The sequence below is a fragment of the Rhopalosiphum padi genome, chromosome 2 (assembly GCF_020882245.1).
Source record: "Rhopalosiphum padi isolate XX-2018 chromosome 2, ASM2088224v1, whole genome shotgun sequence".
Classification (NCBI taxonomy): Eukaryota; Metazoa; Arthropoda; class Insecta; order Hemiptera; family Aphididae; genus Rhopalosiphum; species Rhopalosiphum padi.
The window spans coordinates 91883515-91908363 of NC_083598.1; the positions used below are offsets into that span (position 1 = coordinate 91883515).

Consider the following 24849-nt stretch of genomic DNA (forward strand, 5'->3'; position numbering starts at 1 on the left):
TGTATAACACATATTATAAACTAATCGCATGTTTGGAATATTATTATGAATATTTTACTCAAATTTTTATTTTGTAATTAAGTGAGTTTGATTACCTAAGTATTTCTAATGACAGGAAATATTAATTTATTTTGACAGAATAATCAATAATCTCGATAACTTGAAGTCAGTAAAGACAAATATTCAAATTACACCTAATACATTTTGATTTATTGAGTTTCAAGTTGTTTAAATGTTTAAATAGTATATAGGCATCATTGTTTTGTAAACAAAGGTTAATTTTGGTTTCTACTGTTTCTTAGTCAATTCTAAATGCGATGAAAATGAATTTAAATGTCATCGAGGGCCTTGTATACATCAGTCTATGGTGTGTGATGGGCTATTGGACTGTGATTTGACTTGGGATGATGAAGACAATAATTGTTGTAAGATTTTGATACAATTTTGCAATATGTATTGAATAGTAAATACACTGGATTCCTTATAACAATGCATTTTAGATTTCATGTGTTCGGATATAGCATCTGACTGCCAGTGCCAAGATGTCCATATAAATTGTACTGGTCATGGTCTTGTCCAATTTCCGTACGACGTCGAAAAAGAAATCACCTTTTTGTAAGTACATAATAGATAAAATATTAAAAAGAAACAAGGTAGTGAAAAATAAAACAATATAATCTTGTTCAATATTTATATAGCCATTTGGGTGGTAATAATTTTTCCGAGGGCCTTCATGAAAATACTTTTCAACATTTGGATCGCTTGGTTTATTTGTAAGTGAACATAGATTTGACGTATAGGAATATTCTAACATAACGCAATCATATATTTTAATTTTACAGAGACCTGATGAATAACTCAATAAAACATTTGGAGCCATTTCTGTTTTCTACGCTTTGGCGTTTGAAAACATTAAACTTACAAAATAACAAAATAACGAATTTACGAAATTGTTCGTTTATGGGACTCGGTCAGCTAACAGGATTGTGAGATTAATTAATTATTTATTAGAGAATTTTGATAAAACATTGTTGGATTAGTCCAGCCTTGCTAACCCAGAGAATAAACGAAAACTAATCTTTGCTTTACCCGTTCTATATAGTTATAATAATTACCAAACTTGAAATGAATTATATTACACATAACTTTATATTAAGTTTAATGTTCTAACTATCATTAAAATAATTAAAATTAAGCACTCAAAGTTTATTTTAAACAAAATAAAACTGTTCAAGTTCTATTTATTAATTATTGTTTATGTGTTTAGTGAATTGTGTAATAATCGTATTACACATATTAAGTAATATATTACTTAAAATTATTTTTAAAACACTAAAAGTTGAATAATCTGAAAATAGTAATGACCCAACTTTAATAATACAGAGATACCCAAGGGAAATAAAAGTGTCATTAAGAATGTGATTATCATTAATAATTGAGGGATGTTTTATAAACAGCTAGAGGTTTTACTGGTTTTAATATAAAGTATCTCGGTACCATATGTTTTTAGACATTTACAAGGAAACAATATTTACAAGTTGAGCTCAATGGCATTTCAGGGGTTGTCTTCTTTGATTACACTGTAAGTATCTACTACCTATCGGAAGTCAATTTTAGAGCTAATGCAGTTTTTGATTTAATATAGTGACTTAAGCAATCAGAACATAACAGATATAGAATCGGAAGCTTTTGTGGGTCTTAGATCGTTAAAAAGTTTGTTAGTATCAAAATGCATTGTTTTTATTCAGTAGATTTACCAGCAATTCGTTATTTATAGAGACCTATCAGATAACTCGCTCACTCACATACGGGATGGCACGTTTCGTGGGATGCCCCAAGTTGTATTTCTGTGAGTATAATATGATTTACTGCCAAACTTTATATTTTCAACGTGAAACTTAATTCTTAACAAAAATCTTTTATATTTGTTGTACAGAAACCTTAAGAATAATCAATTGAAAGTCATAGACAAGAACGTTTTTTTCACTATGCCGTTACTCGAAACACTGTGAGTCATTAAAGCTGCAGTCCTGTATAATGTTGATGTTTAATAATTAAAATAAACTGATGAAAATACTAATAATAACAATAGTAATAAAATAACAATTATTTATTTCATATAAAGACCACAAAATGAACAGCTTATTAAATTAAACAAAATAAATAAATAAATAAATAAAAAAAATGTATGATAAAATAGAAAAATCATAATATTAGTATTATTTTACGAAATTAGAAGCGTACGTTACTGACACATTATTACTGCCTATTGGTATTACTCAGTGATTCATTAAAAAAATGTGATAATGTAAAAGTGAAACAATTTTTGGGAAACATTATTCTCTTCAAGTCTTAGTACTTTACAAATATGTAAAATAATGAGCTTATAGGTAAATTAAATTAAAACTCAGGATAAAAAAATGTATATCCTCCTTATTAAAACTTTGAAGATCTCAAAAAATTATATGAGTAATTTCATACGAATTTCATGTATATCGCACTACCGGTGCTAAAGGGTCATAATAATTTAAATTTTAAAGTATAAGTGTCTCTAAATTTCTTTTTTTTCTTTATTTTATAATGATACTATTTAGTGATAACTTTTTTTTTATAATAACCTATAAAAGTATAAAATTAATTTCAAAATTGTATACCAAGACTAAAATTGAAGAGTATTTGCGAGAATATATCAATAACTTGAAATAAAGTCGTTATCGCGTATTATTAATTTAATACGGCCTTGTTATAAATAATAAATGCTGAGTTTTTCTGATTAGGTAAACATGATATCACAATGCGTGCTAAATTATGGTGTTTAATAATGATTAAATGAATAATAATTATAATGAATTTACATGATATAGCATTAAATTGAGTATCGATAAATATACAATATGTATATGCAATATCTTTAAATATTCTTGAAAATGTGAAATATACATTAATTTATAAAAGATACTTTTTTAAGAATTCATTGGAGAGTGAAAAATGGTTTTAGAAGCACAATGATTTTTAAAAAGATTTTCATACACAATATTTTGATTAAAGTATAAATATAGAAGTATAGTATGTATATACATATATATATATGTTTTTAGTTTATTCAGTACATCAGTCAATGGAAATAATACCGAACTTAAAAAAACCACCCTCATGAATAATTTACATATTTTAACTTTTTGAGTTACGCCCCTTTAGTAACACTGGCAGCATATATAAACATACCTATAGCTTATTACGGCACGTGTGTAGGTTTACTGACGAGTTTCGTTTCTGCTGCTTGGCCCGGTACGTGAAGCAATGCGAACCGTTGCCAGACGAATTTAGCTCGTGCGAGGACCTGATGTCCAACATTGTGTTGCGGGTGTGCATTTGGATACTGGCCGTGGTTGCGATCACCGCTAATTTATTAGTGATTGTGTTCCGGGCCAAATACAAGCATACCAATCAGGTGCACTCGTTCCTCATCGTAAACTTGGCGTTAGGTGACTTCCTGATGGGTTCGTATCTACTGGTGATAGCCGTGGTCGACTGGTACTACCGTGGCGTATACTTCATCCATGACTCGGACTGGCGACGGAGTTCAATGTGCAATGTGGCTGGTTTTATAAGCACATTTTCTAGCGAGCTGTCTGTATTCACGCTGACCGGTAAACGCACAATTTTACATGTACTAATTATCTATACTAATATTATAAAGCTGAAAAGTTCGTTTGTTTGAGCGCGCTAATCTTAACTGGTCTGAGCTAACTCGATCGATTTTAATAAAAGTTATATTAATAGATTCCTCGAGACCCGCAGGGTGGTTTAGCTTATTTCCAAACCCTATAGATTGCAAAAGAGTAGCTTAATATAGTCATGAAATCGAGTAATTTTTTTATTGAAATATAGAGTTAAAGAAAATAAATTTGAAAAAGTAAACTTACTATTAGATTTTGTTAAAAATACATAATGAAATAAAAATTAGTTTATTTTTTGTTATTCAAACATAGAAAAAAATACAATGTCCTTATGTTTATAGCTAATAAAACCAAAAATTACTTGACTGATTTTAACTAAAATTCAGAGATTATTTTAAGCTATATATTATCATAAAAGTTTAGATAGTAGTTTAAATTACTTTTTAAAATATACAAAGAGCTATATATATCCAATTCATAATAAGTGGATTATACATCTCAGTCAAATTAGTTAGATACACCGATATCATTTTGGGAAAATCGGATTATACAGGTAGTATATAATATTATAATATATTACATGCACCGCTTTATCGTATAGGCGTAAATTTCAGTATTGTTTTATATAGTCATTCATTGTTTTGAACATGTAGTTGAATCTATGGTTGGGCGCCAATAAAGTATTAGACCTACTCGAGTGGGTCAAGTTAATCTTTAAAAATGGATTTATTGGTAAGTAATTTAGAGATGTAGTGATATATTTTTAAAAAGGTTACAATTTAAATAAAAATTGTATGGATAATAACAACGATCTATAATAGCAACGTAAAAATAAAAATAAATGATTTGTACATTGTGCAACCATCGCATAAAAATTAAATACAACAACCATTATTGCTAAAAATAATCTTATTTATGGTTTTTAATTTCATATTTCATATCTGAATAGTTTTTAAAAGATAGAAAATAATAAATAACTTTTTTATTGGTAGAAGTTTAAACCTACATTTTGTTTAATGTTTAAGCATCCTGAGTATTAACAGAGAATTTGAACCTATGCACTGCAACTCCATTTTTTTTTTCAAACAATAGTGTACATTTTGCACAATAAGAAATACGAAAATACATTGTTCAGTTTTTGTTTTCCTGCATTTAACAATTTAAAAGACAGCTTAGAATTAAAATATGCTCTAATAATCCATTTTTATTTGTATTACAATTTGTATTCTAGTGAACTTAAAAATATTATGCTCAGTTATGGTGTTATTCAGACCTGCTGTACATAAAAGGTTTTGCAAATGTAATATTAAATATAAAAATAATATTCTTGTAAAGCCTTTATAATATTAGGGTAGGGATGTGTTATAATAATTATTTAAGATAAATATTACACTGGTTACCGTAACTGCAATAACTATAACAACTCCTCTACAATTTAATATGGTTAAAAAATTCAATTTACACTTCTTTTGTGTCAGACGGTAGGTACTATTTGTTTTCCAACAAAATAATTAACGTACTTTTCGTACCTAACTATATGTAATTATCTGTATAACTATACCTCACTGTCCTTGTTATTTACCTCTACCGTTAAATTCAATATTAATGTAAACAATTACATTTTATATTTATATTCTTGGTACATTCTAATACATTTTATCTACAACATATTTAAGAAAAAATTATTTATTGATTACATTTTGTTTAAAGTTTAATATAACAATATAGATTTTAGTGATTTTAAGTTAATATTAAACAATAAAAATAATTAAATTAAATTAAATCATAATTATATAGATTTACAGTAAGATCTAAAATCTATAGTGAAATAAATAAACATACATTGTATTGAACTGTTTAAGATAAATGTTATTAATAATTAATATAATTAGTATATTATAATTATTATAGCACAGGCAAAGTATCGGGTTGTATCAAAATATGTATATAATATACTCTTTAATGATGATATAATTTGAACCATTTCACATTGAAATGCTTTAAGCTCGATGTTTAAAGAGTATATATTTGTTAATTTTTAATTAAAAGTGGTTCACGTGTACTTAATTATCTGAAAAATATTAAAATAAGAATTCATTGCACTTAAAATTTTAAAATTACTTGTAAAAGTAGTTAGGTATAATACTCGTAAGCCCATGCATTTTTAATTGCATGAAAATTATAACAAAAACATGATAGTTACAACAAATATTAGTCAAAGTTTAAATAAATAAACACATTTTTAATTGTCTGGAGAAATAAAAAAAAATTAATACATACTTATAAATTATAATATATAACAAATAAAGTTATAAGCTAAATAAAATGAATAAATAATGATTGAATCGGCGAAGAAGTATAAACAATGTTTCATAAAATATTTTCTGATAGATTGAGATGTGAAGAAAAATGACATAATTTTTATCGTGTTTGAACTTCGCAGGTATTTTATTGTTACAGCTTTCGTTATCCGCATGAAATGAAAAATAGGCAAGAAAAACTTTAAACAACTGCATTATATAATATTATTGAAAACATAAAAAAATAATTTATACAATAGATATACATAATTTTATTTGTTTATAATACATTCAAAATATATAGTGATCACTCTGGAAAGGTTATTGGTAATCATATTTCCGTTCAAAGTCCGACGCTTGGAAATGGATTTTACACGTATACTAATGGCCGTGTGTTGGTTACTAGCAATAATAATATCTGCTATTCCACTATTCAACATTCATTACTTCAGGTAAACACACTGAGAAACTCATGGTAATTTTTCTTTCATACCGGAACAAATTACAATGAGTATACTATTATTTGTATGTACAGTAGAATATACCTATATAGTTTATCTATTAATTTTTCAGAAATTTTTACGGACGGTCTGGCGTATGTTTAGCCTTACACATTACTCCAGACAAACCCAACGGTTGGGAGTATTCCGTCTTCATATTTCTATGTAAGCATTACATTTATTTATTTAATTATTTTTTAAACATTTTTACTACTGCAATACGTCTGTACATAATGATTTGTATAACCGTTTTCATTTACGAATTTAATGATTATGTTTAAGTTGTTAATCTGGGTTCGCTGTTATTGATATCTGGAAGCTACCTTTGGATGTTTTTCGTTGCCAAGATGACTCATCGCGCCACAGAAACCCTAATCCGACACCGATCTCTCAGTGAGTCTGCAATGGCCTGGCGGATGAGTCTGTTGGTGGCTACGGACGCCGCGTGCTGGGTGCCCATTATAGGATTAGGATTATGGTCTTTGGCTGGATTTACCGTACACCCACAAGTAAAAATATACAACACGATTAACTTAATTAAATTCAATAATTGTATTAAAATATGACTGTACTATATACATCTTATCTATATATAAGCTTCACAATAATGCAACGTTACGGATTTCGATATATTAGGATTAACTGTTTCCAATCATCCAGATTCTGAATTTATCTTCTAATTCGTCACTTATAATGATTCCAGATCTTTCTTTGCCTAATCTATCCATCATTTGGTTCTCCTCTGGATATTTATCTTGTCAGTTTCCATTCAACTGGTGATTTTACTCAAATAGTTTTTGCCTACAATCTACATCGTGGTAGACTTAACTACTGAAGATATGCAACTTTTAATATATTTTAATATAGTATACCACTACGTATAACATGACTAGTTGACTATTTAAAAATGCAAGAAGACATTTAATATAGAAAATAACAAATTTAAAATTTGCTTACATTTTTTTGGGAAAATTAAAAAAAAACCAATTTGGTAATCTAATTAAAAAAAAAATGGTACAAATGACTATTTAAATCAAGTAGTATATTTTTTTACATTTTTTTAAAGTATTTATATTTTTTCAGAATATATTAATTTGAAACGTATAATAACTATTTTTTAAATATTATTTTTGGACATGAGTAAATCTTTAATTATTTATTATCCATATAATTTTCATAATACGTTTAACTTGTATTCATTTTTAATTTGTCAGGGTTACCTACTGTTATACTTAGTATTTATCAAGTTGAAAGTATCTACACGACGTGACTACATGAACAATCTTTAGTCCAGATTTTGTTGTTATTATGCAGTCAATTATATTGTTTTCGTCTCATCTTGACCACATAAAAGTTAAAACATTAAAATCCCTGGGGTTTATTATACGTGAAACTCAGTAATTCAATAATGCACTTTGTCTAAAAACATTATTATATTATACCTTGGTTAGACCTACTTTAGAATAGGGTTGCCTTCTTTGGAATGCTTCACAGATTGGCTTAGTTAGACCTCTAGAACGATTAGGTATAAAAAAAGGTTCACGCATTATTTATTTTATAAAATAACAACCTCAGAAAATACTACTCAATCGCAGGCCAGCTCTTATTATTTTAATTTTAATTTCGATATCTTAGTGGCAAGAATGCAAGATATCACTTGTTTGATGTATAAATTGATGAACGGGACTTTTTCTTGTCCGGAATTATGTCTCATTTCCAACGTTTTCCATATCTTATTGAACCTCGAATGCTTTGAACCCCATTAAATAGAATTTTCATGGAACGTAATAAATTAATCACTTGATTTTTTGTCAAATCAGATAATCCATTTGTCTTAAGATTAAGCATACTAAGTAATTTATTACTGATAATAGTTTTTTTTAAACACTATAATTAATTTTATATTTTTATATAAGCTTTTTTGTTGTTATTAATTAATGTATACTAATACCAATGTACTTTAGTCTTCTGGTGTTAATAATAAAAATTATAACCACACAGTTTATAATCTAAAAATTAATTTAAATATTAATTTTTATTTTTATCTAAATATTTAAGACGCAAAATCCGCATTAATCCGTATAATCGGTTAAAATAATATATTTTGAATTTTTAGGTGTTTGCTTGGGTAGCTGTTTTTGTGTTGCCTTTGAACGCGGCGGTAAACCCTGTGCTTTACACACTTTCTGCGGTTCCGATAATCCGTCGTACTGTAGTGTCAAACAGAAGGGCGGTGTCGCTCAGACGGTCTGTGACCAACGACCCAAATCGCACAATGTCTACGACCATGGTGCCTCCTTCAGTCCAATGTACGGTAAACTGTTTACACGTAATAAATACTCAATTTATTTTATATTGCGTTATGGATTCAATTGTATTATTATGTTAAAATAGGGTGTATCTGGAGACTGGAGGATTTAACTTTTTTACACTTAAGAATACATGTCTTCCAGATACACTCTGTATTAGTATGGGCAAAGGATGATTTCAGTTGTCAAAGTAGAATAAGGCATGTTTTGGGTTGTGTTATGTTTTTCTGATACGTATTGTTAACTATCACTTATCAAAAATTTCAATAATTTTTTTGAAATAAATTCTCTCGTCAATTTATTAATCAACTTATTTGTATTACTTTTATCAGTATTTGTGTCACTAGTCACAAGTCACAACCACTATTTTATATTAGATACGAAATTATCTACAACCCATTTGATCATTTGGGTTAAATCAATAAAATCTATAGTTTATTAGAAATTTAATTTGAGTAATATTTTAAAACTAATTTGATAAAGTTTTTAGTTTTTTTGGTATATAAAATAATAAAATTATATGACGCTGAAAATGTATTTGGTGATGATACATTTAACTAAGTTACCAAGTAATTTGTTAAATTGTATACTTTAAACTATATGAAAAATATGTTCTGAAATAACAAAAAAAAAAAAATTGAATTTAAAAATATTTAATTTAGATTTTAAACTAGACTCCTTACCACCAAAAAAATTGAATGCTTATAAAATTCGTTTTTATTTTTATTTAAAATAAAGTTAAATTACTTGAAAATAAAATAAAATTAACCAAAGAATATTCAAATCTAGATTCAAAATAATTTTTATGGATATAGAGCTTTTTTAGATTACCCTTTATACTTGAAAGTCAAGGATTATTCGTTTTTATTGTTCATTTCAACGTCACTCGTTTAAAACTGATTCATAAGCTGAGCATTATAATTGTTTACCTAATTATACATACGTACTATACTATTTTGTTTTAAGTTATTCAAAAACGGTCACGGAATTTTACCTATACGTACTATAAGATTTGACTTATCTCATAACCTAAACAGTATTCACATTTAGTAACACATCTATACATTACATAACTCCACTACGTACACAAAATATTAGTTAGTACGGACAAAATTCTGATTTAGATAAAATCCAATAAAAATACAGTTTATAAAGTTTCGGTTAAATAAAACGTAAAACCTAAAATATTTTTTATAAGGTGACGTTTTAATGTATAATATAGCCTATATATTTTGATATGTGATAGAGTATTCGGCAAAATAAAGCGATTAAGTAATTAAAAAGTTTACTGGAAAAAAATGTATTAAATAAATTTAATTTGAATAAAAGTTGAAACAAAAATGTTTTAAATAACTTTATTGAACACTGTAAATAGGTATTATTTATTTGAAATTCAGATTTAAATATTAAATAATCATGAAAATTTCTTTTTAGAAAAAAATTTAAATTTTCGTAAATACAAATATAGGTTAACTTATCAATAAATCTAATAGTTTCTTTTTATATATATTAATATATTACATATTAATTTTATAATTAGTAAATACTTTTCAAAAAATCATTAGGTATATTATATAGTGTAGGTTAATGGGAAAGAAAAATCATATTTTCCTTGTATAAATAAAATAATTCATAAATATTAAGTATTTGTGTTTATAATTATTATAATGATGTTTAAATAGGTACTCGTCTATCTCAAAGCCGAATTAATTGTACTTATGAGTGTGGCTACCAAAACAATAATATTATAATGAATTGTTAAGCACTTGACGCATCTATCTATAATAATGATGTATCACTTGAGTTTATCCTACTTACTGTAAACTTGGAAATCGTTAATAATTATTAAGGTGTACTTAACTCGGTTAACGGTCTTATGAAAATCAATCATCCTACAGATCCACCAGTGATGTAGTATCTATTACGAATAATATACTTATAGAGAATAACGTCTAGCTCAAAGCCAGTTTAGCAGTCTATCATTAGTTACGTGAACAACAACCTTCTAAACTTTTGGTTTGGATTTAGACGAAAACACGCCATTAAATCATAGGCGTGACTAGACCTAAGGGAGAGAGATAAGGGATGTTAAACACTCCCAGTTTATTAGCACTACCAAATGTTCCGTAATGTATTTTAATTGGATTTTCTAACTAGCACAAAGCAAGTTAAAACAATTAGATTAATAATAATAATTTCTAATAAAGTAAATTGTTTATTACTGTTGTATAACATATAACCGTTTAATGCACTACTTATTTTAAAATTGAACAATATTAATTTTTTTGAAAAAATATTTGACTAGTTAATTTATAACATTATATAGATAAATCTACTGGAACTTAATTGTTTAAAGAATGTTTTAAATTACTATAAGTATTGTTTTATATTATTGAATTTATATTAATTTAAGTGTATCATATACTATGAATATCTGAAATACTGTAAACGGCAACTTTACGTATAAATAGTAACTACATAAAAGTAATTACAATAGTTGAAAATCAATTCATACTTTAAAATATATTCTGTATTATGAGCTCTAAATAATATAGATATTATTTACTTGTCATAAAAACCATTTTGCTTCTATTCTTACTTTTCTTATTCATTTTTTAGTACCTACTCACCGATCTAAATTCTCATATTTTTCAAAACCTATTAAAAATTAAATTTTTATTCTCAAAAGAATATTATTTATAGTAGTGGTTATAAAATACTACATGGTTTAATTTTATATTAAAGATTTTTTTCTCTAGAGCAAATGTTTATGAATAAATTAATAGTTTCCAAAACTGGGAATTGCTGATTTCATAAAAATATAATTAAACGTATCAATTCTTAGATGTATTATTATCTTCAATAAATTTAATAATATGTTTTATTACTAAGTATAAACAGTATAAACGATTAATTTAATTAATTAATATTATTTTTCATTATCCGTAGTATATTTTATAACGTGTGTTTAGACGTGTTTACAATTTGATGAATGTTAATTTCAACCTATACTCGATTTGATAATATTAATTACTGTTTACATTTTTAGACTCGTAAATTATGTTTAGAAACCACGATTAAGCCTGTAGAGTGTGCGTTTCCTTATTAATTTATTTTTATGTACTTTAAAGTTTAAAGTACCTACTCGCTTAAGTCACTAATGTATTGTACTTTACATATATGGTTTAGAATTTACCCTTTAATAATTTCTATGTGTACAAACTTCGTCTTACATGATAATAAATTATAGCTAAACCATTTGAAATATCTAAAATACATTTTGTCAATTTGTTTGTTTATAGATAATGGCGATAAAGTGACTTTTTCATTAATAACAAAAATCCCACACAGGTAAAAAAAAAATGTTTATTGTTTTCTAAGATTACATTAAGTGTTATTAATATTTAATTACAGAGGTCCGGAAATTGTCGAGACAGAAATGACTACAAATGGCCGATCGATCACATTTGGAAAAATGATATGAATAATTATAAATTAAGTGGTATCTTTAAAGTAATTTTAGAGGAATCGATGCCCGTGTATCTACGTATAGTTTATCCATATAGGTTCTATATTACATTTACACATAATTATACAGTGTTAAATATTTGAAATAATTATACTCAATACACATCCCTTTGCTCAAATGTTGGTAATACACTAGAGACATTGTTACGCACAAAGTAAACGTATGCACTGCGTAATTGTTATTTAGCTTCTATATGCTCTATTCGAGATAAGTTTACTCATTTTCACGTATATCTCTGACCCTATTACACATATATATAAAAATACCAGAGAGCCAACTCCCTATTCCTTCAATGTAAAAAGCCAAAAATTACGAAGCCTACAAAATGGCAAACATTTTCTTATTTAAGAGATAAATGTTTTAAGATATAAGATGATAATTTTTGAATTAAAAAAAAAATCATTCTTATAGTTTTTTATCAGTGTAATGTAAATTGATAGATATAGATGTATAATATATTTGTAAATAAATGTAAATATTCATCTTTTAGGTGATAGAATTTTGGACATTTTGTCGAATTCATAATTATTTCTAAGTCGGCTGTTTAGTATTTCTATATATTAACCACTATCATGAAAACGATGCTATAATACAGCTCAGTGTTTACTACGCGTACACCTTTTACGGTCCCGACGTCGACACCAGCGCTCGTATAGTCAATAACATTTATGGTGGGGTTGTTTGGCGACCAGTTTTTCGCCAGTCAAGTGGGTATTGAGTATTGACTTGTACAGAATATAATAGTAGAATTATGTACTAAATTCTATAGGTTTAACATTTAACGAATTTTTATTTGCTTTATGTATATTTTTGTTTAATATCTGTGGCTTATTTATTTATATTTGAACCGATTAGTGATTATTTATTAAGATTTTAAATATTTTATTGTTATTTTACATAATACCATATTATTATTGTCCACATACACATTTCCCACCATAGATTACAATTATGAATAAATACGATATTGCGAATTTAATGCATTTTCCTTAAGGTCTTATTGTAATAGATACATTTTTTTAAAAGTATTATAAATCATTAAGAAATGTATTAAATGTTTGTGAAAAATCATAGATTTGAGACAAAAATTATTTTTGTTATTATTATACTTTTATAATTATAAGCGATTACCAGTTATTATATTCATTTGAGTTTCGATACTATTATATTCGCACAATTACTAAAGTATCGGTACTTAAAAATAACAGAAACGAGATTGTAAAAACACGAAAATAATATAAAATACAAAATGATAAAGAAAACAGCAACATGGCAAATTAGCAAAAAATAAGTGAAATGTTAGTAGGTATACGTTTTGTAATATTAATTGAACAAAATAAATGTATATTTTTTAAATTTAGTGACGGAGAATTACTTGTTGGATATTTTTTGAGAAATATATAGATTAAACTTTAAGAACATAAAATAATGATACTATTCAAATTTTATAAACAAAATATATTGAAAACAATTGTCTTAATTTTTTGCAGACTGAATAAATAAAAATCCTATAATATAATATGATGTCATTAGATGGGTAAAATATCTGATTTGATCCAAAACATATAACCTGTTATTTTAATACACAAGAAGAAAATTAAAATCACGTGGTGGTTAGTTTTAATTGTCTTCGTTAGAATATCGTTAAACATAACTCAGCATCTAACTGTAATTTTTCTAATTTATAAAAGTAATTAAAAAATATTTTTATTGTATTAACTTTTTCTTAGCATGTATATATTAAAGTGCATATACTTAAATGTATTGTCAAAATGTTTTAAAATTAAAAAAAAAAATACAATAAAGATACTTACTTTGACGGCTCTGCTGGGACAAAAATCTTGGTGCAGTCAAATATTAAAAAGTAAGTATTTAAATATAAAGTTTAAACCAGGATTAAAGTTATTTTAGTTTGATGATAATGTTTTTAGTTAGTAGAAATATGTTTTTGGATGTTTTAATTTTTAAGAGTATCATTTATAACTTAAAATTACGACGAAATATTATGGAATAGAGTAAATTAAAAATTCCTATATATTTATAATATATAATATGTATTTGTATATATTATACGTAAGTGTAATTTAAATAACATAAAGAATACTTAATAAAAATAAATAAATAGCGAGTCATAAAAAATAGTTGATGTAACAGATACAATAGAAATATAAAATAACGTCGAAAAAACAATCAAAAAGGAACATTATCCTATTCATTAATAATTATTTATACATATATATACATAAGATATGTTTATAGTTTCACAACTCGATAGTTTTCTAATGCATTAACAAAACATAATGTTTAACGAGACATTAGATTATAAGATTATATTAATGTATATACAAATATATATTTGTTTTTATGTATATCATTTATTTTATGATTCGGTTAACCAATTCCATGATTGCGCAGAACAACTGTGTTTAGAACAATAAAATAAATAATACGAGTTATATTTAATAATTTATAATAATATATTAAGTTAAAATATAAATCGTCATATAATTGGTAACGACTGTCGATTTCTATTTGTATTTTTGGTAATACTACTACTACTACTACTACTACTACTGTTACTTCTACTATAATAATAATATTTATGTAGATAATCGTAGAAAGACAACGTCGAATAAGCGCAATGAGCGCGTCGGCGGTCGGGTGACTATGTACAGTTTCTGTTGATCATGATGTTTGCTAGGGCATTTCGTCTTTTCCTCCAGCATCCTAGTGTTTGACAGTGATATTGCAACTGTTTGTACCACATTTTCGTCTGTTCACCATCCTGGCCCTAAAAAAAATTATTATTTTTTGGTTTAATACGAGCTACCTAGTTCAGGTTGGTTTTATTTGCCAAACGATAAAAATATAATCAGCGCGGTTCCGCGTTAATTTCACGCTGAAGTTATTTTGCTATTCAAGGATCGATAATGAAACGCGTCGATTTAATGTTACGAATAGTTTAAACAAACAAAAAAAAAGAAGAGTAATAATAATAATAAATTCATTAAAAATAAATAATGATATTTTTTTAACAGTGTGACACACACACTCTATTTTCTATCGCTTCGAAACTGACCGGATACTTATTGAAAGGAATATATTATCACATTCGAGTTAAGGAAATTTTGATAATTTATTATGCATAGATATTGACACGTAAGAATCCGCGCAGGACGTTTTAGGAAATTATGTGTAATGAAAACTTACTTTCAGTATGTACGTGTCCTTGGTAGTGATTTCGTGCAGTTCAAAGTAATCGTCCCAGTCACTTTCACAGCACAATACGCACCGGTCCAAGTACATGGGTTCCTAAATTAAATATAATAATTATCGTTTGAAATACACAAATATTATATATACTAAATTTATTAATTAAATTATTATTATACGTAGGTATAGAACGTATTAGAAATGTAAATCGGGATTTTCGAGATTTTTTTTTTAAATGCTATCAAAATTCACAAGGAACGCCATGACACTACAATAAACGTGTATAACATTTATACAATATACACACGTGAATTGGGTCTGCAAAACTCTTGAAAGAAACTTCTCCCTCTCTCTATTTCTCCTTCTTGAGGACATATATAGGAGATGCGCGTTACTAGACATGTATATCACCTACATTACTGCATCACCATAATGCCAAACTGAAATCGGAAAGTTTTCCCTTTTTTTCTTAACTTACCCGGAGCAAACTTATCCTGCCGCTTTTCTCCTTTAGCAACACCAGCGAAGCGTCTCTGATGCCGTTCTGTCTGGGAAACGCGATGTCGTCCGCGTCCGGGTTGTAATTGTCGTTAGGCTGAACACAATAAAGAAACGTAACCACATATTATTTATGTATATTGTATAACTCATATTTTATACCAAATGCATGCGTACGTATTATACGAGAAGCGGACAATACGATTATAATTGTTTGTATAATTTATTGTTATTACGGACTCACCTTTCCCAACGTCACGATGATCGCATTTATCGGCATTAGTTTGATAGTCCTGCCGCCTCGCCGCCAATTGTGATCCGACGGTTGCGTGTATAGCAGCCGACCCTCCATGGCGAACCGGATCTCTTCGCCGAGTCCCGACCATTCGAGCACATCCACGGCCACCTGTCCGATCAACAGAAATTTATATTAAACACCTCTATACGCGTGTTCGTTTGGTGTGACAAACTTGACGACTTGGAGGCAACCACTAATTGTTAAATATTTAAGTATACTACCCTTATTAATTACTAGGTACTCCAAACTTGCCACTCTTAGGAAATTGTTTAAAGTTGAATTTTTTTAAACTAAAAACCTGCCTACAAGCCCGCCGAATACTACTCAAACACCGCAACACCGCATAATACTTCGTCATGTTACTGTTTAAAATATACACGTGTACGCAACACTAAATCACTAAAATATCACACTGGAATTAGGGCGATGATACCTCGACTGCGTTTCCCGTAAACGCATTTACATTTCTGAAGGTACCTTCATTCTAAATACTTACCGAAATAAAAATGTCCGAACGCTTATATACGAGTATAATATAATGACAATATAATTATTACGCCGTCGTCAATAAGTGCAATATACTACATAATCAAACCACGTCGTCTCCGTCAATATACATTATACTGTTGGAATATTTATTACTTTTTTTAGTTATATATAATGTAATGTCGTGATAAAAAATAATAATTGAAAACCCAAAATACGACACGTCTATACAACGTTGACCTAACCTAACACTTTTCAGTATTCGATTTGTGCCATCACTCCCTCCACATTTCGCCACTTGGTACAGATGTGTCTCCATTAAGTTTCGTCCTTGGTCTATGTGGGGAGACTCGATTTTACTGGACCTACGTGGCTGTCGCTTTCTTACCTACGGCTTGATAAAAATACTGTTTTGATCTGAAATCTGCTCTTTCCACTAATCACTTAGAGTTACTACACTTTTCAAGACAGCGAAATTAAAAGATAAATTTGCAACGTTACATCCGACGAGAGCATATGACTCTTTCAGTGCTTTCACGCGAATACGCTTTAAATTGTCTTTTTCCTCGCTTCTTTCATTTTCTTCATACTTGAAAATTGGAAAATATTTTCTTATTACTTACCTGACGTGATATTTTTTAACGTAATTTAAAACTAGATTTTCTATTTGATTTCTTATTTTCATAGACAACTAGGATCGAAATAAAAATAATGAAAATATTCATTCGCTTTCGGCATAATTTATATAACAAAATTAATAAAAAAAAAAAGATAGTGATATTTGTTTTCATTTACGATTAACATGCACTATACTGTTAAAGTGTAAATTGCTTTATTACTTTTATATTGAGGGTTTTATTTTATAAAGAATATAAAATTATAATTATAAATTTACCAAGTGATATTAATGATATTAATTAATATCTGCAATGTATTTTTTTTTCTAAACCATTAATACCTACCTATCTATTTATTATACATAATAATAGACAGAAGAGAATATTACCTTGCGAAATTTTATGTCGGCCAAGTCCTCATTATCAGGTCTCTTGCCATTGATCGCGTAAATTTTTCGCCACAGTTTCGTGGAACTGATGTCTTTCGCCAGCTACAAATAAACGGGAATTTTAAACGTATAATGGTTGTGGAAAGAAAAATTAGTAAAAAAATTCGTGTTTAAGACACTCACGGAGTTTATGTGTTCCAGGTGCAATTGTATCTTGTGCCTCGCTTCGTTGAGTGTCTGCCGAGCTTCCAGATGGTGTTCGGGCGTGACTTTGTATAAGCGAGCCAACAGCAGCGGATACTTGGTCACGCGTTGGACGGGCACCTGTTGTGTGACAGACGAAAATCAAAAACTATTACAACCGTATTAAGATTTTACGATAAATAATATATAAGGCGCGACGAAACATCGTTCTCGCTCAGCCCCGTCAACGCACGACTCCCCTTCGTTTGCAAGCGACACGGTCGCTTGAATGCGTGTGCGCGCGCGTATAAATCGTCACTGATGCTCGCAGCCGTATCGAAACAATAATTACAAGCTTACCATCAGGAAACTGTTGAGGTTCATTCGGCGAAGCACGGCGTTTTCCATTTGCGACACTCTCAAAAATATGCGCAGCAACTCTTTTTCCTTCTCCAGGTTGGCGAGTAACAAGGCAGCGTTACCCTGTGAAACGAAAACGCTGTTAGATATACGCATAAACCTTATATCTTATGAATATATGTGAACATAAAACTCGTGACTCTATCATCAATCTGTTACGATAGAACTTTCACACTATATAATATATGGTAGTGGTGGTACACGCATCATTGACCGCAGAGTTGAGGGCTATTGGTAGGTGCTATCACGATGGTAATGTAGTAAACGTACGCGTATAACTTTATCGTACTTTTCAGCTATTACGATACTAGAATTATTTTATTTTATTCACACTGCAAACAAGCTCTTAGTGGAAGCAATGTTTGAAAATTTAGGTTAAATTACTATAATTGTACCTGATTCAAAATTAAAACAAGAAGTTTCTCATTTATAATGATTATAATATAGGGGGAATAGTCAATAGAAGGGTTATACAAAAATATAAATTATGTATAATATCGGATCTAGTATTTTTAATTATACTTGTAACATTTTTACAAACTACAAATTATTGCTAATAGATTAATATTAATTACTAATGTTTTCAAATCATCATAGCCCTAATATAATTTAAGCTCATTATTAAGGATGTATTATCCTTATTATTAGTATATAAAGTTAAATACCTCAAAAACAATTCGTTTGGATTTTGATAAGGATTCTCTACATTATTAAAGATGAAAAAGGGAGTGTGGACGCTTGATTTATCATTTTGTATAACAACAGTTCCCAACCTTTTTAGTTGTTCGAATCATCAATTTCGTAAAAAAATCTTTATGACCCACTAATGACTAATAGCACACCTACATACGTTATTATTTTAAATATATACGTTAGTAATGTCAATATTATATGGTCCACGGCCCAGTTCAACGCTGCCCGCGGCCCATGGATTGGGAACCGCTGTTGTATAATATGCTGACTTGATGACAACGAAGAAGACGACGTCAACAGAGTATAAATTGATTTTCGATACGATACCACACATATGGTAAGTAGGTTATGCTAGGTGTGTTAGGTGTACAAGTAGGTGTATGTAAGGAGGACTTACCTGGCGAGTGCAGTACGACTGGAACGCATGTAGCATGGATGGCGACGCTTCCAAGAACAGTCTGCCGATGTTTACAGTGAGTAAGTCGTCGTCACCCTGTTCGACGGCTATCTCGTACGCGTCACGCAATTTTTGTGACAGAGCGGCGCTGTGTTCTTTCAACTCGGACACGTTGAGGAACACGGTGGTCAGCTGGTCGGCGTTCAGCAGACCGGCCACCATCATGGGCCGGTAAAACTCCTCGGTGATGATGTCCAGGTCTCGGCCGTATTTTTCTTCAGTCTCAACGATTTCGGCTATGATTTCTCGCCGCTCGGCCCTACGCTTATGACACTTGCGGCACACCAGCGGCGCGAACATTATACCACTGTGAACGGTTAAAAACAACAGTCGATATTATAATTTAATTGAATATTTATTCGTTATTGCTTTGATTATCCCCGCTCACTTGTTATGTGTGCTGGATTAACATTTAGATACTATAAATGAGCTATAGGGTGGTGTATTTATTTTGGTATTCAACTATTTAACATTATATATCTTTAATTGAGTAGTATGAGTTAAATTATTGAAAAATTTCGTCTTTTAAAGAAACAAATATCTATTGTCAATAATATACATATTTGTTTATATAAATAAAATTATAAAGCATACTGAAAATTATTAGAATTGACCCACATATATTTTCTCTGCCTTTTATCTTACCTAACCTAACCTGTGGTTATAGAGCATTGGTTACAGTTTATGAAGAATTGTCAATGTTATTTTATAGTTTTGTGTACAGTACATCAGAAGTCAGTACAGTCGGAAAAATTTAAACCTCAATTTTCATACTCTAAGTGATCATTTTTTATTAACTGGAGCTACAAATAGGATACCATATATTTTTATTAAATTATTTCACATATTCTTGAAATATATATGGTTTTAATAACTCCTTGATAAGGTTTACCGAATATATATTGCTCCGGGAGGATCTAATCCTTAATCCGGCTCTATAGGTTAAGTTATATTGAATTTAAAAACATAATTCCACATTAAAAAATATTTCTGTTTACTTTTCTAGATAAATGATAATCAAATACTATAGAATTGAATTTCTAGCATAGCTACAGTATTTACACGACTACAGGTACTTGTTTTTATCAATAAAATCTAATAGGTATGTCAATATTCATAATCAATATCTCTACATTTCTATACTATTTTACATGACGTAGTATACATGTAAATATATGATGTAGTTTATCATCTATTTAAGGAAAAAGTGTAAATAAATCTTATGATACTTGAAATTATATTTTATTATGTTAATCGTGATAGTATATTAGTATGATTTTGGCTTGTCATTATATTACATTTATTTGTAATTTAAAGTTCATACCTATCTTACAAAAATTATTAGCGTATTATAAAATATTGTTGAAAATTAATTTTATTGAGTTATTTCCAGCAATGCATAATAGTGGCAACCAAGTTTTACAATAAATAATATTATTTTATATTATTATTTGAAAGTTTTGTAACGCTATATAAAAAATATCTTAAAATAACGGACGATCACCTGGTGGCAAATGATAGATTTTATATGGGTTGGTGGCGAGGCAATAACAAACAAGTACCGGCCTATATATAAAATATACATGTATATTCTATACATATAAATATATTCTACGTTATTATCATCACTGTAGTTGCTGACGATAGTCCCAAGCGCTATTATAATACATTTTTATAACGAATAAAAACAAACGATACACAGGGGTAAGGTCGAAACACACTTCTTTTGGTTGAATTGCACTAGGGACATAAGGTTAATGTTCATGTTCAAATTACTTTCAGGTTCAAATAAGATAATGTTTGAATTGTAGATAGGTACACGTTCTGACCATTACATACTCGTAAAAGCTACTTATTAACGTCCGTCGACGGTCAGGAAAATTATTTGTATTTTTAATATTTAAAGTTTATTGTTTCGATTATAATAATTAAATACAATATCTACAATTTAAAAATATGTATATACGTTTACATTAAAATTAATAACGGTGTTTTTATACTTAATTGATTGATACACACACGCAATTATCTATTTTAATGAATATTTATTCTAAGTTGTATAGAACTATCGAACCTAACCTAACCGAGTGCAATTTGAACATTAGGGTTTAGATGGTTAGTTAGAGCATCCTCATACATCGCAATACGCCAAATTTTAATAGTTCAAAATCAAAATAGGATAAAAATAAAAATCTCCAAAAACTATCTGCAAATTACACATACATATAATATGGTTTTGTTTAACAATAAGACATGACGTGGAGACTGAAAACGACATGATGCCTAATGCCTATGCCTATTTCTATTCCTATTCCAATGGTTTTCGTGGTGTAATGGGAGGGAGGTCGCGGCGGTTGAAATTAACTATACGTGAGTTGAGCGCATAAATGTTTTCCATCGAAAATAACGATGAAACGTACCTACAATAATCCATTTTCAGCCGGACGGATATTAAACGCGGCACGTGACTGTTCGGTAATATAATAATAATAATAATACAAATCACAATGACGACGTACGGGTAGACCAACAAAGAAACGATACGAAATGTTTATTGCAGGCGCGATACGAAGGCTCACAGCCAAGCTGAGTGTGCGTTTTTAACTTCAAATCAACTACTTAATATACACGTGAATAATAGAAGTAATGACTATATCTATTTAGTTGAGTACTGCACGTGAATTACTTTCTTTTCGGCTATTGCGTATAGACGAAATATAATATTATAACACCAAAAACGTGACTCGGCAAGAAATGTCTTCCCCACATTGCTCTAGTAAGTAAGTACGATCACCGTACCTATAAATTAACCATCGTTAGTGGTATATTAATACGACAAGTATTTTATATAAATTATGCAGTTTTGTTTGGGATATATTTCTGGGCACCAGCTCATTGTTTTTAAGCCACCTTCTCGAGATATTAGACATTTACAACTTATAGATATGTATTATTATTTATTAGTAATTATACATAACAATAAAGATCAATAACTTTAAAATATTCAGAATTAATCGACCTAATATTTTCATACATAAAACCGAACAGACCGCCCATCCAATTAATTGCCTCAACAACACCCAACCCATTATGGAGTGGTTGTAGTTGTATACAATGATCGCGGTTATTTTTTATTAGTTAACTATGGTTCAGTGATAGCTATGAATGTAATGTATCATATACGTATATGTAATTTTTTTGCGGATATTTCTGGGCAGCTATCAACTATCACTTAACTGTCTTAACCCATGGAATATAGCCATTGATCAATATCATTGTATTTTATACGCGCACAGCGCACGACTTATATAAAAATAAATCCGCGTACGTCTCCATTACGATGATTTTTCACCGAAATCCCATCAAAATCGTTTTATGAAAATCAAACTCACCCGTCTGTCGTCTGTATTTCGACGGGCTGGTCACAGTCTTCGCAACTGTGCTGGGTCTCGTGCTGCTGCTGCTGTTGCTGTTGCTGTTGCCACTTGCTCCGCGAGCTTTGACTGGTCTCCGAGCCTACGCCCGAATCGTTGCGCTCGATGTCTACCGCGGTTCTCTTAGCCGCGTCGGCCGACTGCAGCATCGCGGGTACCGCCGGGCCACAGCCGCTGTATGATGACGACTCCTCGCCCGAGTCGTTGAACGCGCCGCCACTGCAGGCATCCGACTCGCCGGCAGCCTGTTCGTCGGTGACCACTACAAACTTTGGGTGACAGGCGGACGTGTCATGCAGTGAGCCGCACCGGCGCTTCGCGTCTACCAGATAGTTGATGATGTCGTACTTGGTGGCGCCCTCGAATATCGACCGACACGGTAAAGCGGTGGCAGGTTCGTGGTCGGCGCGGTCGGGCGGTGGGCACGTAGGCAGTGGCGGCGGCGTAGGCGATTCCGATATCTCTTCGTAGATAGGTTCGGCGTCAGCCGCCATCGCTGCAGCAATAGCCGACGATGATGTGGACGAGAATGACGACGTGGACGCTGACGACGCCGACGAGTAGGACGCGTCCTCTTTGGCCGAGGCGTAACACGATTCGGAACTGGACTCGGTGTCGGACATCGGGTGGACGGCTGTGTGGTGTTTTTCGATTTCTGAGACGCGGTACGGGCTTACCAGTGGCGTGTTGCCACTGCCGCTGGACCTGCGACCACACACGTGCGGCGTTACGTCTAGGCGGGCTGCCTGCACAGGGTCGTAGTTCATTCTGATGAAGTCGGACATCCTGTTTCCCGTCCTGTCCACCACCGTCACGTTGCTCTTATAGTTTCCGCATCTGCTCCCCCGGCCCGTGCTTCCGGTCGGCCCTATGCTGATGGTGACCTTGTTGTCAGATGACGCCGCGTACGCCGCTCCGCCCTCGCCGATGATCACCGACGTCTTCAGTCCCGGGCTCGAGTTGATCAGTATGGACGTTTTCTGTTCCGGTTCGACCGGATATTCCGGGCATATTCTGAGCTCGTCGGACGGTGAAACTTGCACCACCGTCCTGTTGTCGTTATTGTTATCGTCGTTATCCACACCGGAGCCGGGTCTACTTCCGCACAGGAACAGTTCGGTGATTGTTGGAGTAGACGTTGACGGATGCGGCGGAGGTGGTGGTGGAGGTGGAGGTGGAGGTGGTTCAGCTGGCCTGTCGAACATCACCCGACTGTCTGGTCTGCTTTTGTGCCTCACGTGAATTCGCATCGTGTCGTTGAATACTGTCACATCATCCGAACCTGTTGCGTGGCCGGAGTTCTGTCTGTCGCTTAGGCTCCTTTTCAGTTTTCGTTCAACGGCTGCCACAATCGCATCTGGACCTAAAAACCACAATTTTCATTAGTATCGTGTGATGAGTAATTGCGTATAGCTTGTTATCAGTAAATATAGGTCAATTTATGTGGAAGGAGGAAGGTTGCTTATGAAGGGACTTACGCGACCTATAAAGTCTAGTCATTTGCACTTAAATTAGTAAATTAAAACATTCACTAGCTGATGAAAAGACTCGAATCATAAGTTTTCAATTCCGCACAACCATTATATCGTCATCAGACCAAGTTTCCACACTATAGTCGTATAATAATAATTGTTTGCTGGTATTGTGCAATATTTTATTTTTAAGCATATTATATTTTTTATACACATTATATTAAACTCGTGTATAATGATCACAATAACCGTACATGAGCCTAAATCACCGCGCGTTGTTTCTGTTTATTATTATTGTTATTATTTTTTTTTTACTAATTTAAATCTCGTGATTTGCGTGAATTGCCAAAGCATTCACCACGCCTGTGATA

The 24849-nt window shown here is 30.6% G+C and overlaps 2 protein-coding genes across 3 annotated transcripts in view; one reads left to right on the forward strand and one right to left on the reverse strand.

Annotated features, from left to right (window-relative positions):
* Positions 1-13292, forward strand: part of LOC132922635 (G-protein coupled receptor GRL101-like) — a 66756-nt gene extending 53464 nt beyond the window's left edge. Inside the window, exons 13-27 of one of the 2 annotated variants that reach the window (XM_060986253.1) lie at positions 303-425; positions 501-615; positions 699-773; positions 843-986; positions 1511-1582; positions 1646-1717; positions 1778-1849; positions 1937-2008; positions 3253-3650; positions 6285-6432; positions 6554-6645; positions 6763-6989; positions 8597-8794; positions 12092-12140; positions 12204-13292. In XM_060986253.1, coding sequence (XP_060842236.1) covers positions 303-425; positions 501-615; positions 699-773; positions 843-986; positions 1511-1582; positions 1646-1717; positions 1778-1849; positions 1937-2008; positions 3253-3650; positions 6285-6432; positions 6554-6645; positions 6763-6989; positions 8597-8794; positions 12092-12109 — 1826 coding nt within the window. In that variant the 3' untranslated portion in view covers positions 12110-12140; positions 12204-13292. The remainder of the gene's footprint in view (positions 1-302; positions 426-500; positions 616-698; positions 774-842; positions 987-1510; positions 1583-1645; positions 1718-1777; positions 1850-1936; positions 2009-3252; positions 3651-6284; positions 6433-6553; positions 6646-6762; positions 6990-8596; positions 8795-12091; positions 12141-12203) is intronic. The other variant, XM_060986252.1, reaches the window with a different exon arrangement.
* Positions 13293-14671: 1379 nt separating this feature from the next.
* Positions 14672-24849, reverse strand: part of LOC132919788 (uncharacterized) — an 84228-nt gene continuing 74050 nt past the window's right edge. The window contains exons 5-13 of the mRNA XM_060981635.1: positions 22965-24369; positions 19513-19879; positions 18363-18485; positions 18003-18143; positions 17820-17921; positions 16274-16435; positions 16010-16126; positions 15529-15630; positions 14672-15109 (exon numbers count right to left, since the gene is read on the reverse strand). Coding sequence (XP_060837618.1) covers positions 14984-15109; positions 15529-15630; positions 16010-16126; positions 16274-16435; positions 17820-17921; positions 18003-18143; positions 18363-18485; positions 19513-19879; positions 22965-24369 — 2645 coding nt within the window. The 3' untranslated portion in view covers positions 14672-14983. The remainder of the gene's footprint in view (positions 15110-15528; positions 15631-16009; positions 16127-16273; positions 16436-17819; positions 17922-18002; positions 18144-18362; positions 18486-19512; positions 19880-22964; positions 24370-24849) is intronic.